This window comes from Thermobia domestica, chromosome 13, assembly GCF_964235325.1.
Source record: "Thermobia domestica chromosome 13, izTheDome1.hap1.1, whole genome shotgun sequence".
Lineage (NCBI taxonomy): Eukaryota > Metazoa > Arthropoda > Insecta > Zygentoma > Lepismatidae > Thermobia > Thermobia domestica.
Window position 1 is genome coordinate 151796601 of NC_137466.1, and position 19631 is coordinate 151816231.

Consider the following 19631-nt stretch of genomic DNA (forward strand, 5'->3'; position numbering starts at 1 on the left):
CAGTTTAGAAGTTATGAATGTTCAAAGGTGGGAAATTACCTTGATACTGATTCAGTTCTCTCTTTGTTCCAGGTGATCTAAAATGGGCCTGACACGTGAACAGAAGATCGAAATCATCCTTATATCAGGGGAACGCAGCTACCGAACAATAGCAGCTGACTACAACGGACGGCACCCAAACAGAGAACCGGTTTCGCACAGCACGGTGGCTCACGTGATCACCAAATTCCGGGAGAAGGGCTCTGTTCAAGATAGGGCACGTAGTGGGCGACCAAACACTGCCACTAATGACGAAACTGCAGCGGCGGTTGTTGCGTCATTTGTAAAAAGTCCTAAATGAAGTATCCGTCGTGTGTCCCTAGCATGAGCAATAAGCCAATTCTCCGTTCTCCGGATATTGCATGCTAATCAATGACATCCTTACAAGCTGCACATGCAACATAAACTGAACGAGGATGACACTGATCGCCGGTTGGAGTTCTGCATGTGGCCTACTGAACAACACGAACTGGATCCTGCGTTTGCCAAGGGCATACTGTTCAGCGACGAGGCGTATTTCACTTTGAACGGGGAGGTTAATCGACATAATTGTCGATACTGGTGTGACGCAAATCCAAACTGGGTTGACCCAAGTCGAGAACATAGTCCAGCGAAGGTGATGGTGTGGTGCGGCATATGGAACATCCGCATCATTGGGCCATTTTTCATTTACAACACTTTAACTGCACCACAGTATCTGATGCTGCTGCAGGACCTTCTATTGCCTGCCACACTAAAAGCTGACGGCATTTTCCCATCTTATTTTCAGCACGATGGCGCTCCTCCACACTATGGACTTGGTGTCCATGAATGGTTGGAATAACAACTGCCAGGGAAGTGGATTGGTCGCCGTGGTCCCGTGGAGAGGTCGCCCAGATCCCCTGACTTAGCGCCCCTTGATTTTTGTCTATGGTGATATCTTAAGCAGATAGTGTATGCTGAGACAATCCGTGATTTGAGGCACCTGGAGGAACGCATCCAACAAGCCTGTGACCAAATTTCAGAAGACATTCTCCTCCGTGTGCAGTCAGAGTGGTTGCGGCGACTACAGTTGTGCATTGCACGGGATGAACAACACGTAGAACATGTGTTCTAGCATTCAGTATCAAGGTAATTTCCCATATTTGAACATTCATAACTTCTAAACTGTACAAGATAGAAAAAAACAAATTACACCACTAAATTCCTAAGCTCAAGCTAGTGTCATTTGATGTCATACACCCCCTTCCTATTTGAAAAATGACTTGAATCCAAAATGGCGGATTTCAAGATGGCGGCCATGAATGACATATACTAAAAAATTGGGGCCCCTCATCAAACCTCTGTTCCCATCATCACGTTTTTCTTTTCCCGTACATTTTCAAACTTATGCAGGTGTCCAAGGACTTTTGACTCACCCTGTATTTTCTTTTTCAATTTTACTGTCAGCGCTAAGTTGATGTGTATTAGAAATTATATACGAAAAGTAAGTGGAATACCTACTAAAAGGAAATAATACAAATGACGCCATTATTATTGCTGCAATATGATTTGACAGTGTCCGACTCAGGTAAGATATTTTCAATGTCAAGCCTGTGTATCAGATCGTATAAAGTGGCGATAAAAGAAAGTTCGCTGTGTATCAAAATGGTACACGAAGCGTAGACGGAACACGGCGTGTGTATCGCCTGTGATGCACATGGTGATCAATGTGTTTAATATTTTCGATATTACTCTCGACGACAAGAGGTTAAATAACCGAAGTGCAAGCCATCAGCTATTAGGAATATATTGATTTTGAGGCCTATATGTCATCGTATAGTAAAGTAATTGACCATTCAGATTCTATGCACGGAACTACTAAAAAGGAATTAAGAATAACAAATAGAAAGATACCCTTAAACATTATTGGTCGTCTTTTATATTCTTAATGGCGATACATTTAATGCCAAAAGATAATTTAAATTTCAGGTAACAGTTAAGTAAAATTATAGTAAGTATGAATTCAGACTTTCAATCATGTACGTGTTCGGTAAAAAATGTTATTGTCTCATACTTTTCCCAAAATGCTACATTTTAATGTAGAAAAAGTTCGTTGGTTTCCAAGAGAGTAGATTCAAGTGGGATACGGAAAAAATCTCGCGGCCCAAACATCGCCGCCCAAAATCTCGCCACCCAAAATCTCGCGTGGCCAAAACCTCGCGGGACAAAATCTCGCCGGGCCAAAACCTCGCGTGGCCAAAACCTCGCGGGACAAAACCTCGCCGACAAAACCTCGTAGATTTGATTGAGATCGGTAGGATGGCTCAAGAGGTATAATGTAATTTTTATATATATAGATTTCGAAACCATGCATTAGAATTTTTCTTCTTCTTATTTTAATGTAATTATGTGCTATTACTAAATATATACATATAGTAATGTATAGAAAATTCTACATTGAAGAAATCGTCGTGAAGAGGTTTTACCCTGACGACATTTCTTCCCAGGCGACAGTACGTCTCGCTTAATTTAGACCAGGCGAGATTCTGTGTTGCGAGATCATTACAACGAGGTTTTGGTCAGGCGAGATTTTGGTTATGGCGATATTTTGAGGCGCGATGTTTTGGAAGACGATGTTTTGGCAAGGCGAGGTTTTGGGTGACGAGGTTTTGGGCGGCAATGTTTTGGGCAGGCGAGGTTTCGGCCCGTCGAGATTTTGGGCCGCGAGGTTTTGCAACCAAACCGGTTCAAGTTTCATTCAGAAAAGTTTATATCAACAGGAAAGACTCACAACCATATCTTGTATTGATCACGTACAAGAATACTAGGTATCATTACTAAGTGTCAGAACGAATGTATTTAAAAAAACAATACATGTTTTATGATGTTTGAATAACTCAACTTGAAAATAATTTGAAAACATTAACATTACACAGACAGCTACTTATAAGTCACCCGTATCACTATATAGAAACCGAGCTACTATCAGAGGTTTAACAATAAGAAGAAATAACTTTTTAGAAGAAAGAATAAGAAACCGTTTCGATAGGAGGAGCTAAATATCCAACTGTATATAGGCTGGACTTCCCTGGATAAATTCCAATTTTTTGAGACAATTGTAACAGTTTTTAAAATTATATTTAAAATGTAAACACTTTTGTAGTACAGGCCACAAAGAGCTATCGCTAGACCGATAACAAACGTGCACATCTTTAATGCGTAATCTAATTTTGGTTTAAGATACTAAAAGCATTACTTTTCGCTTCGCTACCTTTTTAATTAAAAAGTTAATTAAAATTATTCTGCAGTGATTATATTATTGCTGTTAATTTTAATATTAATATTATTAACAATATAACTTCAAAATTACTGAATTTAGTTGATAAAAATTAATTGACTGATGATGATTCTCACTTTTTTGAAAATGTTCACACGTTACACAATATTTTATACGTTAGTCAGAAGTAGCGCTAATATAGCTTACTAAATTCTGCTGCGCTCAGAGTTGCCAGAGCCAGTGATTTTGCAGGAGATCTCCTGCTTTTTCTACATTCTACTGATCTACTGTGAAAGAAAATGAAAAGGGAACAATCTCCTGCTTTTTCCTTACTTCCAGAAGTTAAAGAAATATGTTATTATTAATATTGAATTTTCATTTTTTCTTGCATAGAAAGAGGAAAGTTCTCTGTAATCCATACACAAAGCTCTGTAGCGCCAATAGTCATAGTTTTGATGTATATAATATGAATAAAAGGATACAACTGTATGTCATCTATATGCATGATGATTTGGCGATCTTTAGGATTTACTGTAGGATTTACGAGTAAGTGCTGTTTAGATTGGGACTTGGGTTGGAAGCAAGGTAAAAGTGAGGGGTATGCTGGGGGGAGTTGTTACCCCACTTCCAAAATATCAATGGCGTCCCCTACTTCCTAAAAAATTACAGTAAATTAACATAGGCAAGCAGGGAGGACGGCCTACTGCCAATTATGCGTCACCCTACTTTTTCAGAACCACTTTTACCCCTGGTTGGAAGAGTAGCTTAGATCATATCTTCACGATCGTCAGCTCTTATTTTGAAGTAATTAAAATTCAAATTTATGTTTTGTATGTATTGTTTTATTTTGAAATTAAAGGTAATAATGAATTCTGGACCTCTTCTTTTGACCACTGTCCCCTTAATAATGGCAAATTTTTGGTCCCCCTGGATTTGCACTCAAATGCCGCCACTTTATGTGTCTACTGCTTTCTCCTGTTTTTTATGTTCGAATCTTCTGCTTTTCCAACTGATTGATCTGACAATACTGGCTGCACTAAGGGCATATCCTGGACTAATTTGATCAGAACATAATAATGAAAAAATATAAAATATTTTCAATATGCTAATAGGTCTAAGTCTAAGGGTATGGTCGATAAAAAAAATATTCGCAATTCATAAATATCTACTCTATACAGTGGAACTCCGATTTTCCGTTACAGCATTTAAAGAAAGACGAGTTTGATCCCGAAAAATAATATTATATTCATGGTGAATTTAGGTCCGCATTTTATGAAAATTATATTAGTATTTTTTTCATTCAACGAAACAAGATGCCGAAGAAAAATTAATTAGTATTATTAGAATTAGTAAATAGAAAGTTTTGATATGCATTACTCACTGGTTGCTATATGTACTAGCATTGATATATGCATTTGTCTATCGGTAATCCGATAACTATCGATAAAATAAGGTCAATATTTTAAACGTATAATCCTTTTTTAAAAAAGCATATCAAAATCACCCAGGATTAGAGATTTAAAATCACAAAGTCTGTTAAAACATTTAAATCTAAATCTTATATTGTATGTCTTATGGAAACTCGTTTTTATGATTCGCAGTTCTTTTTCACCAAATCCCTGTCCAGCAAAAATACCCCATGTAAGAAAATAAACCAACATCCCCCTGCAATTCGTTAAACCAAGATTATATCACATGTACTAACACCGTGTAAAATTTGATTCTTCTTCTTTTAACAGCGTTTTTGCAGAAAATACATTGGAAAAAGACTAAAATGAAAAGAATAAGAAATTAAATAACATCAGTAAATGTTCCTTGTTAGCTAAACAAAATATTTTTACGATTTTTTTTTAAAAAATAGTGTATTCTTACAAGTACTACGTGTGTAACAGTTAAGAACATTTATATGATTTTTAAGAGCGTGTGTGTCACTGTTAAGGAAAAAATCAAGAATATAATAGACACAATTCGCTTCAGGAGAATAAGAAAACTGTTAAGAACGAAATACTTGTTTTTTTTTTTTTTTTTTTTTTTTCGATTGCTCTTAAACTACTCATGAGAATGTATCCTCATGCATGTAATTTTGTTCCAGTTAATATGGTATATCGATTAATACATTACCGGATAACATTACAGTTAAACAAGAAATCAAATTTTAGAGCTAATCAAAATTTTGATCTCATTAACCATGTGTTTAGCATTAACCACATTGCTAGTATTAGATTGAAAAACTTGAGTGTATTATATCTCAATATCAGTTTCACTACAATAAGTGATATGCTTCTTGTATAACATGATTTTTGAAGTTTACAAATCAAGTGTGTTTTTTTTTCGAAAATACACACGAGGATTTATACTCATCATATCATTTTGTTTAGCTAAGTACGATCAATCTATTGGTATATGTCTCATCTTTCTTCGTTAAACGGAGTTCGACATTCCTTTCCAATGCCATAGTTATATAAAATCGGACATTCTGTTTAAAGTGGGATCTGAATTGATAGTTATCGGCCCACCGAGAGTTGAACTCGAGACCGCGCATAAAATAATACGTGTTAGTCACTAGAACACTAAATGAACTTGTTTATATAGTAAGTATGTACTATTACTTCTTTAATTTATACCTAGGTACAATATTCTGCAGCTTTGTTATTACTTCTTGTACATACGCATTGCTCATTAGCAAAATGCTTTTTTTTTTAAACGGATAACAAACAAAATTCCTATATTTTGTACCTAATCAACAATACTGGATAACAAATTAATTATATGGTTATTAGGTTTCCGAACAAACAAGTTTAATCTTCTCTGAAAAGCTTCAAAATGAAAAAAGCAGCTAATATTAGGGAGATTAAACTGTGTATTCATTCAACCTCTCAGAGCATAAACTTTAATGACAACTCAGCACAGAACAAAACTCATTAGTGGTGTGTGGGTGGAATGTTATAACACTTATGGAGGAAATGTAATTATCTTGAATTAATTAGCTAATAACAAATAAATATTTTCATATCAAAGTATGAGGTCTGGGTTTTGTTACCGTGTCATGGCTTTAGTAGCATTATATAAATATGTTTATATAATTAGTTATTTAAAATTAATTTTTAAATAACATCGCTCTTAGAACGTCTGTAATAGGAATAATGAAAGAGAAATTTTAAAAAAATTAAGGTTCCCAATCCATATGATTTTTAGTTTAACGTCCCACGCGTATTCATCACGGCTAGGAGAGACGGTGGTGATAAGATGGGTGATAAGTACAGAATGAAGGAAATGGAGGGTTCATTTGGCGAGGGGCACATGCACCGAAATTGAACACTCTATCACTGAGCTACCGTGGCCCTTTCTGCTTTTCGAATCTTAAATTTGAAAGAAGATACATTCTTGCCCTTGTCAAAGCGTGAAATCTATTTGTTAAACCCCTGTTGATACAAGACGCATTCTTAACGACGAAACTATGTTTGCATCTCATGTAGAGGTTGGATATCTATCAATAACAACTTATATAATTGAAGTTATAATAAGAACTTCCAAACTTAATACTTCTTAGATAACGAATTTATCAAATCATTTGAAGAAGTGAGAAATACCAGTGAGCGTGTCCTTTTGTTCGACTCCTTGAGATTTACCTATTGTTATACGCCTGATCTTTGGATATTTTCTTCTGTTAAATGCGAATCCACTCAATTATGCGCGAGAAATATTAATACATAAAATCTAATAACACAGTAACACAGCAGTGTGATCCTGTGTTACAGAGTCTTTGATATGCACATGGTTTTTAGAACGTCCCGAAATCCCGACTTCTCTGTAAATTTAGTCTAATTTTAGAGATAATTTTAAAACTTTTAATACAATTTATCATCATATTAAATTAGGAGCTCCCAAAAGGGTTGGACCCTTCCGAAATAGATCTCTGCCTACGTGCTTGGTCCTCAGACTTAGATTTTCAATAAGAACAATAGTGTCATTGTTTACATCTTGAGGTTTCGGTTTGTTGAATAATTTAAATTGTAGGATCCCTTTCAGCACCTTGTCTATATGAAGCATAGATTTACAGCTTAACGAGGGGTCCGATCTCATGAGCTCCCAGACAAAATCTAATATTGGCCTTTTGCATCAAAGATATGTACGCTAACCATATAGCTACAAGGAAGATCGTGATAAAATTCAGGAGTTATCTAGATTAAGAGTTTGTGAATTCTCATATTGACGCCAAGAAATATCAATGATGAGGCTGATTTGTAAATCGGACGTCATTGAACTAAAAATGGCATGTTGTCGTCTGTAGGTTTGGTGATACTTAAATTGAGAGGATATCTAGGTTGATATTGATAGTTGTCTAATGGACATTAATTGAACATCCAACGGTGTTCAATAATGCTAGTAATTTGCTTATATACTTTACATCAAGTAGAATTTCAACAACCACTAGGAGTTTGCTTATAGAGTTTTACTACAAGTATTATTTGAACCTACTAGCCTGTTCTGTGCAATGAAACATTGAAATATACATGGCACTGTTCAGAAGCTTTAGAGTAACAGATCCCTATTTCGATCCCAATCCATGCGAATTTGTGATGGACAACATCCTGTCTGTAGTTTTCTCCAGCCACATTCTCATGTCAACCATTCTTTCCATATTCATTCATTTTCATTAATCATCCGTCCTCTTTATTCTACGGAATATTACTAAGAGGTTTCATTTTCTGTCGTTTCATTTAATAGGTGTGTATTAAAGATGACATACATAATAGGAAAATTAAATGAAATCTTTGAGTTTTACGTCCCACTTTTATGCCGGTTAGGCTAAAGGAGACTGTGATGATGAGTAATGAATGAAATGGTGGAATGGGAGACCCCCGGAGAACCCCGAGGAAACCCACGCACACAGTGTGTGTCCGCCAGAAAGTTCACTTGGCGGGGAATGGGATCGAACTCGGGACTCCAAGCACCAGAGGTGAACGCTCTACCATTGAGTCACCGCGGGCCCACATTGAAAATAGGATAAAGATATATTTCTATGTAGTAATGTGAACAAATCATTTGATACTTGATGAAAATAACATTGAGCGTTCTATGGAAAAGAAAATGTAACTGTGATTACTATTATTGGCTAACGAGACGGGTGATTTCTAAAAGTAAATGTTTTTGAAAGAATCGATGGAGTGAGAATGTGGAAGGAGAAAGTTAAACAAGAGAAAATTCATGAATACAATGTTATCATGCACGAATTCACTTGTCCGGGATTAAACCAGTGATCTTTGCACCAGAGGCGAGTGGTCAAACACTGTGATTGAAAATTGTTTGTGTATACATGTATAAAATAGGAAACAAACGATGATCTGAAACTAGATTTTCAATCAAGAAAATAAGTTAATACTTTAACAAAAGAGACGCTGACCAAAGCTTAAAACCCATTTTATTTTAAATTATAATTTGTATTTTTTCAATAGGGTCTGAAGAAGGATATGCTAGATATCCGAAACAGTACAAATTATAATTTAAAATAAAGTGGGTTTTAACCTTTGGTCAGTGTCTCTTTTGTTAAAATAATCAATCCAAAGCCATGAATAGTCTTACTATCCAAGTTAATATTGTTATGCTATTTTATTTAGAAACAAATTTGCGATATGAAAAATATTTTTTTTTCGATATCCGTCCTGCATTTATCCTGGATATCGAAATCATTTATTCTGTTATGATAGTTCATACATTTACCAGCGTACCATTTCCATATGCTATAAAAATATCGAAATTCTAATTATCGACTGCTAAATACATTTAAATAAACTTAACATAATCATCAGATTCGTATACATGTTTTAATACGTAACTTAATTTGTTTGATTTTCCTCTTAATTTATAGAAACATACTTTTCTATTTACAGGATTCCGAACTCTGCACAGCACTTGGCTTCTCTCTCCATTACATACGCCTCACCGTTTTCTGCTGGTTAACAGCAATGACTTACGACATGTATTGTACCTTCCGAGAAAATGTGAATTTAGTTCCTGCTGCAGACCCGAGCATTAGTTCATCGTTCTGGAAGTACAGCCTATTCGGTTGGGGAAGTCCTTTAGTGTTGCTTGCTGGAGCCATTGTTCTACAACTGCATGAAACAGGAGGACTCAACGAAACTAAAGGATTAAAGAAGATGAATTGTTGGTTTCTGGACCATGATGCTTTTCTCTATGCATTTGCAATACCAGTCTGTTTTCTCCTTTTGTTTAACATTGTCTATTTTATCAAAAGCGGTATTGTAATTAGATACACCGTAAGTATGCAAGTTAACCGAAGAGTTAAAGAAAAAATGAGTAAGAAGCGATACTTACAATTGTACCTCTTCGTAAAAGTAACATTATTTATTGCAGCCGTAACATTCTTTGGTTGTGCAGCTAAATTAACAAATCTTAACTTCTTTTGGGTTGCCTTTAATGTGTCCAATGGTTTGCAAGGTATTATTGTAGCTTTGTGTGTAACTTGTAACTGCAAAGTACTGAAAATTTACACAAGGACTTTAAGAAACCGTCGTGGGAAACCAACTTACGGAACTTCTGAATTATCCAAATCAACAAGTCTTCAATTACTAACATGGGATCCGACGCCTGATGCGGTTTAATAACTATATAAGTAGTTTATAAGATCATATCATAACAGTTATGTGGTTCGTAACTTCTCTTTGTCCAATAACTTACTCTATTTACAAGCTGTGGATTCAAAGAACACCGTTATCAGTTCGATAAGATTTATTGATCCTCTTGTGAGGTTAATATCCTGTATCATCCAAAATGCTGAAAATTGTTAAGAGATTTAAATATATAATCTTACAGCATGAAATGTAAAGTAATCCTGATTAATTTACTGACTGATAGACACTTGTACCTACAAAACTCTTTGACCTAGAAGAACGAAGTTTGTCAAGGATGGTATTCTTAACTCGAGTACTCATCAAGAAAGAGCGTTTAAAATATCTTAATCCCTAAGAAGTCAAAAAGAAAATAAATGGAATGATAGAAACCATTAATGATGCTTTATTTACAACATATTATGCGCCTTATATTACGTACGTTTATTACCAAGGATTTTATTACTAAATTTAGTTATAAACATTGGAAAGGTGCTGGCTTAGTGATAGAGCGCTAACTTCGGTGCGATATATATATATGGTTTGGTTCCAGTTAACATGAGTTCGTGGGTCTTTTCGGGGGTTTATTGATCATTTATTGTACAAGTCATAAGCGAAGGGCGTAAAATTACAGACTATAAAATAGTGTTCTTCATTTCTTCCATTTTTACTTTGCTTGTCAAAATATCAAATAACTGAATCAGTTCGTTTTCCATAGGCCTTAGAATATATCGGATTTTTTAGTTACGCATCTATTCATAAGAATTTGTCGTTAATATGCATAATTTCAGACCAAGCAAACTTATTTTTATAAACTTCGGACGTGATAGCACTGATTTTGTTATCTGGAGGCTTCTTGCTTCTCAACGCATGAATCTGTCACTTGTTGATTTAAATTCAATATGCAAGGAGCCGAGGACGGACTAGGAAGTCATTATAATGATCGATAGTAAACAATGGATGATGACAATAACCGATAATATTGACTACAATAAAACGAAGGAGAATTAGTTAGTATTATTCTTGTATTACGTTGTCCACAATATTTATAAAAATATGATTACTTTTATATCCTCTGTCCTAGTTTCAAACAAAATCACATTTATATCCTAAAAAAATCAACGTATTGTTAATACTAGTATATACGCACACTGTCGCTTTCATAAATCTTATATAGACTACAAAAAGAAATTGGAATTTTTGGATCCATATCCGAAGTTATTTCCTGTAATTCAATCAGTGATTCTCAAGTATGCGTTGTAATCGATTAGTGAGGCTTTAGGAAATATTATCTAGATCATGAAGTTGTTTCAAACGATACAAGGGATAATTAAATTCTGTCAAATGATTGTGTACTAAAGACTAAGAAGTATAAATTAACCATAAATTAATATTCCATCCGCGAATTACTTATTTGAATAATGTGAAAGTACTTATTGCCTACACTCTATTTGATACAATTTGTCTTTTCTGACAGTTGCTTTCTTTCGTTTTTCCTTCCTGTACATGGTCATAATAATTAGGTAAAAAGAACTGTTTCGATGGCAATAGCACATTCAGACAATTATAGTTGCCTTGTATTTCTCTCGCTCTGCAATGATAAACATTCCACTCTTTCAGCACGTTACCAATTTAAATATAAACAAATGAAAATTGTTTTAGTCGAATGTCGATTTCAGTAGTGGACCTGCTAGTTATTGAGAGCATTCTTTTTAGTTCTCTTTTGTGTCATTTAATTTTATAAAACTGTCATTTACTTGCAGTGAATAACTTAGTGTTTCAATACCCGACGCAAAACTGGCAACACAGCATTAAGCAACACGTGCGCGCTGCGAGCTGTCAGAAAGGACAAGTAATATCAATTGCAGTATTTCTACTGACGAAGTAAAATCTAAAGTCAGACACTTCACTAGCAGAAAAAAAAAAACAGCATTTAGGCAAATTATCACATAAATTTTTCGTAGCTGCATGCTACCATATTACTGATGACCATATTCTATGCATATTCTAATTAACGTTCTCATTTTATTTAATAAGTTTAATTTCTAAAACCGATCATGATATAAAAAATAAGACATAAAAATTGGTTTCTTAAACAACTTCCGCCTATTATATGTCACATAAAAATAATTTAAGTTTTCGATCAACATAAATTAATTTTCTAAAATAAGTTTACTAACTTAACTCGTGGGTTGCATGAAATTTATGATCGTTCAAAGAGCTCTTGTTCTTAATTATTGAACTAATGTTTGGGATAATGGAAACAAATGAATAGTAATATAGACGAAAATTAGGAAGAAACGCAGAGGAAATTCATATTGTATTATCTCCATGGATCAACCCTGAACATTTCTTACCAATACAAACATTATAGCTCTGATGTCTTATGACTTAGTCGCTCAACCGTTGGACTTGTGCCCGGTTAAACATGTAATGTCGTGGTAATCATTTCTAGAATTAAAATAGAAACATAGCAATCAAAAATGAAAGCTTTTGACACAAGGTATTGACAAAGTGGACGATTACAAACTGAAATTGCCACATGTAAAGATTGTGTAAATGGTCGGGCTTGGAATAGCCCGTCGACCATCTACTAAATGTCTGACGCACCCTGCTCTTTATGGCACCCTCCAAAACATTATATATAATAATGAAAATAAAATGAACACATTTGCTGTAAATATAATCAATAAAAAAAATATGAATTAGCTAAGTGGTATATTTTATCATTAAGTATGTAAATTTGAAACTACCATAATCCATTTTAAAACCAAATATCATCGATCAAGTTTCATTAGAAAAATAAGATTCTCTTGGGTGCTAAATAAAGATAAGCCTCGCTATCTCTTATCTTTTCCCTTGGGTGCTAAATAAAAAGAAAAGGTCTTGCCCTTTCTTACCTTTTTCCTCTGACACTTGTTGACAGACAGAATACAGAGTTCCCTGTAACACATTCCATACTTATGTATCCGTAACATAGTTTGAAAGAGAAATAATTTACTACTTCATGTTATTCTTTTGTTTTCATTTTGTAACATACTTATTGTACTGTATGTGTATAAACTTAGACCAAAGTGAGGCATTTAAAACTACAAAATCAAAATTGTGAATTAGAACAATTTACTAAGTATTAAGAATTTATGATTATAAATTAATTACTTGGGGTAATTTCGTGACTGACTTCCGATACAATACATCCATTCGAAGAAAGATAGAACAAAACATATATTTGTAAATTGAACAAGCACATAGTATACATTATACGAATGTGTTTGATTTCATTTCTGGTAAATCACCCTTCTTAAAAAAACTAAATTCTATCGAACCTAGATTTAAATATAGTAGTTTCTTTCAAGTTACAAATTGCATATTTCAAAATGAATTACTATTTGAAAATAAAAAAAGAATATACAGGGTGTTTATTTATTATGCAGCCAAAATCCACTAGTGGGATCCTCACACCTAAACAGTAAAAATAGTCTATATAAACATCGGGCAAAAAGCGCTTTGTTTCAAAGTTATGAATACCTATCATTCGGAGTTGTATTGTACTGGCGCACATGACTTTAGAGAGAGAGGTAGAAGAGCGGAACATATACCGTAGCTCCCTCTATAAAATCCATTGCGCTGTTACGTCCCAACTCTGAAACATGGTTGTTTAGATAGACAGTGTACTAGTTCCTCTAATATTTGTTTAACTGCCTTTGATATTTCTTCAAGCTAGGCAGTCTGAAAGTTACAATTTTCTTGATTTCGGCATCTCATAACTTTGAAACAAAGCGTTTGTCTCCTTAGGTTCATATGTTGTTTAGGTGTGAAGATTTCACCAGCAGATTTTGGCTACATATAAATGAGCACTCTGTATATTTAAGTTAAGTCTTCAGATTTCTCGAGCAGAAAATAATGTAGTTTTATTTCATCATTGTATTCCACGGACACTTTAGTATTTTGCATCCTGAACATTATACTAACCTGCTAATCTCAAAGTATTACGAGTAGTCTATCAAGCAGATGTTATATCCAGAATTACTCTCATGGGAATACATGGGAAACAGATTTTTGATTGTTCATATGTTGGTATCAATTGGAAGGATCACTTTCATAAGCTATCTCGATTCCTCCTTTTTGATCATCTGTATCCTAGTCAAAATTGGTGGGTAAAATGGCTGACCCATTTGAAATGAATTTTTGGAACATGGCTAGAACCTACTTCAGTGTGAAATTCTATAATGTCTCTTTAGTTAAAAAGTGTATAAAAGTGAATACGGAGATTCACTTCGGAAAAATCTATGCCGAAAATCGTGTTGTTTTTTTTTTTATCATCACACTTTCAAAATGAAATTAAATATATTAATTTGACCTCCATTGATTATGCGTTTTACGCTAAGAGAGACGACGATTAATGGACAAATTTGTGGAATGAAAATGTTGGAGGGAACGGGAGTACCCAGAGAAAACCCACGGAAATGATGCAGTCTACCAAAACTTACTTGGCATGGGATCGAACCAGGGACTCCAACCATCAAAGGCAAGTGATCTACCACTGAGCCACCATGTCCCTCATCATCTCACTTTCATTGAAATGCGTAACCTAAGGAGAAAAGAGATTATTTTTTTCTTAAACCTATTCCGTGGTGCGAAGAATGGTTATCTAAACATGTATTATATATATAATGAAGTTTATTTTACACTAAGCAAGGAGTATTTAAATACGTAGGTTATGAAAAGAAGTCAATCAATTGAAAGTATTAAAATTGCAGTTCATTTCTGGAGTTGAGTTGATTTTAATTTTCCGTTCACCAGCGAGGCTATATGAGACGGACTTTGAACCACTTGAGCTCCCGCCGGGAATCAAATCCGGCTCTCCCGCGTGAAAGGCGCGTGTGCTAACCAGTTCATTTCCGGAGAACGGCAAAATAATTCCAAGTGCAAGTCAATTGGCTAAAGAACGTAAAATACATAGGAATTAAATATCATTAATATATTATTATGCCTGTAAAATTGTGAGTTACTCCATCTTAAAAAAAAATGTATAAATAACGTAGGAAATCAGTCACGAAAATCCGTCCTACACATAAAAAATACATAAATCTAATAATATTGACAATATGCATATTAAAGTTTATATATAGTGTTATTTAAAACTACGTAAGTATTAAAGAAAACAAAACGCATGAAAGAAAATTATTTTTGTTTAGTAATAACTATAAGCTATTTTAAAAATATCCAACTGTAATTATTGTACCTGTTATATATATAAAGATCTTGAATGATACACTTTTTATGCACAAAATATGTACAAATTACAGATATGTTCGTCTTTATATAGTTAAAGAGAATTTATGTGTTAAAATGTGTTAAGTACGCGTGTTCTTGCATTAATTAGCATGTAGTATGTATAATGAATCGGTATTTAAAAAAAATAATAAAGTGTCGAGAAAAGTATTAAAATATAGTGAAATAATTTGTTAAAATAAATCTTTTTTATATATACACAAAAGGAAGCATAGAATGCTTTTGTGTACAGAAAAACAGGTTGCGTAAATTGAATTTAATCTGAATATGTTTTAAAAAAACTCACATACAATATTAAGAAATATACGGAGCACTGAAAACAATTATAAACTTGGAAAATGTGCTAATAATAATAATTTATGTTATTGTGTTGACTATAGTAAAAGTGCATTATGATAGACACATATCAGTTATTTGTATAAAGATTTCTGTAGATTGTGTGTTTTAAAAATAATAAGAAATATATGTTAGATGAATGTTCGTCACCTTTTTATTACACCCCTGTTACTATTATGATCTTGTATGACTACTTGCAATTTTCTTCCAGTTGTGAAATTGTTTGTTCTCTCATCGTATTCACACAAGTATATTATTTCAGGAGGGCAAGTTCTATCTCTCTATATAAAATAGTAAGTCCTGCGTGACTGATTGATCAACACCCAGGCCAAACCGCTTAACCTGTTGAATCTCAGCCCTGTAGATAGAGTGCAGAACCTCACGATCATGGTAAGCGAAAAGCATTAGGCAGCAAATAGTACAAACAAATCATCAACCATATTGGTTGCTAATACCACGATTGTTTTAAAATTGTTGTTAATTTACATTTGGATCTCCAAAAGTCTCGTGATTCGAGCGATGATCAGCTACGATGGTTGAATGAAAATCATTTTCAATTTGTAACACGAATTTTCACGTGCATAACTGAATTGAACGTTCATATACTTCCAATCTTCGACAGACTTAAAATCGTCTTCGACATCAGATACGTCGGAATATTCAGAAATGAAATCTTTGAGTTTTACCTCCCACGGTTATGCCGGCTAGGCTAATGGAGACGGTGATGATAACAAATGAATGAAATGGTAGAAAGAAGAAAGTGGGAGGAAACGGGAGAACCCCGAGGAAACCCACGTACACGGTCTTTGTCCATCACAAAGTTCACTTGGCAGGAGCAGGATTCGAAACCGGAACCTCATGCACCAGAGGTGAACGCTCTACCACTGAGCCACCGCGGTCCACGAAATATTCAGAATTACTCCATTCACCCTCCTCTTTCTCCGGAACATAGTCTGACAAACTACAACCCTCCTCTTCTTCCATATTCTACTGCTTTTATGATACAAAGTACACAAGAACAAAAACACAATTCTCATAAATAGCAGAGGTTCGTACTCTCAACAACAGATAGCAATAATGATTGTGCTTTGATCATGGCTTGCAAAGGTCACGTGCTCTAATGATGTCACAGCACCACGTAGACTTCGGTCCTCCCCGATCAGAATAATTTGTACGTTTTTGTTGGAACCAGCTACGTAGTGGTAGGAAATAATGCAGGCTCGACTATTGTGGTGCCAAAATGTCTTGAGCCGTGGCAAAAATGCGAACTAACGCTCACACCCTCACACACCCACGCGTTGAGCCAATAAGGGTTCAGCTGTTGCTAAGCGAGAGAAAGCGAGTGGAATTCCTTCAGCCGATAGCAGCGCTTGCAACGGAAGACTAGGGATCAAGTCAATGTAGCATATCTATAGTACAGGCCGTACTTAGTCAAGCGGTTAAGCTAGAAAATTAACTCTCTGACAGTGTATAGAATTTGTGATGTTTAATATCACTAAGGAAGGATTTGTTTGGAAATTTGACGTGGAAGGAGGGAGAATGTGGATACGTTTTCCTTCCTTATTTTTCTTCTAAAGGAAACTTCAGAAAATGATGAAACCTTTCCAATTATTTTAAATGAGAAATTACTATACCAAATTTCATATCTCTACTCTTTCCGAGATTCGGAGACATAGCCATCTTCTTCTCTATATATAAAACAAGCATTTCTTTATATACAAGAAGTCTTTCGTGAGTGACTGTTGATCACTGTAGAGGCCAAATAGCTTAAGCTAGAAACTAGAAATTCTGAGAGTACATAGAAATTGTAACGTTATATATCACTAGGGAAATATTTTTGGGAATTTTGACTCTAAGGGGAGAGAAATAGGGGAGGCAATTATTATAGGAAATGTCAAAATCCTATGATATATCAAATTTCCCGGATCTCTGAAGCGTATAGAAACATGAAATTTCGTGTATGGAGTTCCCATTTAAAATACTTAGGCACGTATTTCAGCATTTCTTTTTACGTTTTCCCTGAAGGAAGGAAAAAGAGACCGGAAGAAAAGAGATGTGTTTGCAATTGTTATAACAAAATGATCATATCTCAAAATCCTTTAACCCTACAATGCAGGATTTTTTTATTTTCTGTGAAAAAGTAGTTTTCCAAATGGAAACAAAAATGAGTAACGGAAGTACCGGTACGCTTAATAGTGCCATCTATGCGGAAACTGTGGAATTACAACTAGCTTCGAACGTTCCCAATTTCGTTCAACGTGCATTAGCAATAGGGTTGCCATAATTTTTTGATCCAAAATACGGGTATGCCTTAAAATGACGACTCATCAAAGATACGGTGGCCAAACACAGAATAAATATTTTGCAATTTCTTACCTAAACATCACCTTTTTAGGTTACTACACAATTGTTTACTGTAATACTTAAAACAGTATTGGAGACTAACATGTTTTATACTTTTTTCATTAACACAAATATAATAAATCATACCATTAGATTACGTATATTAAATCTAAACAAAAGAACCTGGAATGGAAAATGCGACATTTTTTTTAGAAAAGGTAAAAGCTACTTTATTAATAGTAACTAAAATATAAGTTATATGATGAAAATACAATTCTTTTACAATAATTTAGTAACAAATCATACCAGGAGTACTATTTAAAACAACGAATAACTAACAAACATTGTATCAATAACCACAAGAAAAAAACTATTACATGAGTATATTTACGTGGAGTGATTGGAAAGTTTTAAGACAGTTGGCAACACTGCTCAGGAGGAGTAGATATAATCGCCCGTTAGCATGGAAGCGGTGGCTTGGTGTGTTGAGATATGATGAAACATGCACGCAGACATATTTATTCAGTACGGCGTACGGCGTAGCCCCAGTTGAGTGCTGTATGTGTGTCTTGGCGGTATTTTAAGTGCGCAAAATGTATGAAAAATTGGAACAATGCGTTTGTATGAAATTTTGTTTTAAAACTGGGAAATCTGCTTCTTAGACTTACGAACTCTTAAAAGCAGCTTTTGGAGACAAATGTCTGAGCCGGCCAAACATGTTTATCTGGTTTCACAGATTCGAAGATGGCCGCGAGTCAGTAGAGGATGACCCCCGGTCTGGCCGGCCTTCAACATCAAAAACTAACGAAAACATTGCGAAAGTTGGCACTTTAGTACGCTCGAACCGTAGATTTGCAATTAGGGAAATGGCTGAAGATCTGAATGTAAATTTCTTTGCGGTTCAGTCAATTTTAACTGATGATTTGAACATGCGTCGAGTGTTCGCAAAATTCATTCCAAAAGTGTTGTCACACGAGCAGAAACAACAGACTTGACAATGCACCAGCGTATTGTGCGTTCTCATTCCAGGAATTTTTGGCCAAATTCAACATTCCTGTGCTTCCGCAAACCCCGTATTCCCCAGATTTGGCCGTGCCCTACTTCTACCTCTTTCGTAAATTAAAATTGTCATTGAAAGGGAAGAGATTTGACTCAATTGAGGACATTCAAGCAAATACGGAGAGAGTACTTCACACCATCAACGAAAATAATTTTCTGAAATGCTTCCAAAAGTGGAAACACCGTTGAAATCGGTGTGTTCATTCAGCAGAGGACTACTTTGAAAGAGATCCATCACAATAGAATGTAAGTACTGCCATTTTTAAATTACAAGCCCAGTCCTAAAACTTTCCAATCACATCAAATATACTGTAATGTGTTTTTCTCAAATAACTTATTATTACATATGTTAGTACAGTTTATGTGCGTAAAGAAGAAGAACATTTAGTGTTTTGGTGGCGATACGGCGCTACGGAAGTTCTGATTTGTCAAGATAACGGTGTTGCCACGAACGTCAATAGTAAAAAACTATTGCCACGAACGTCAATAGTTTTTTACTACACTTCGCCCTAGATTTTAGCCGTTCCCGACTCGGGAATTTTCGAACAGTTCCAAAAACTGTCAAATACGGACATTTTCCTATATCCTGCTTTGTACGGTACGGACATGGACACGGATCCGAAAATACAAACAGTCCGTACAAAATACGGACATATAGCAACCCTAATTAGCAACTACATGCCGTTATGTAG

At 34.9% G+C, this 19631-nt stretch overlaps 1 protein-coding gene across 2 annotated transcripts in view; it reads left to right on the forward strand.

Annotated features, from left to right (window-relative positions):
• The window catches only part of LOC145668637 (adhesion G protein-coupled receptor E4-like), a 701971-nt gene that overhangs the window by 579220 nt on the left and 103120 nt on the right, over positions 1 to 19631 (forward strand). The window contains exon 3 of one of the 2 annotated variants that reach the window (XM_081736681.1): positions 9169 to 15673. The exons of the other annotated variant lie outside the window; for it this stretch is intronic. Coding sequence (XP_081592807.1) covers positions 9169 to 9900 — 732 coding nt within the window. The 3' untranslated portion in view covers positions 9901 to 15673. Of the gene's footprint in view, positions 1 to 9168; positions 15674 to 19631 lie in introns of those variants that run through there. 2 annotated transcript variants of the gene reach the window in all.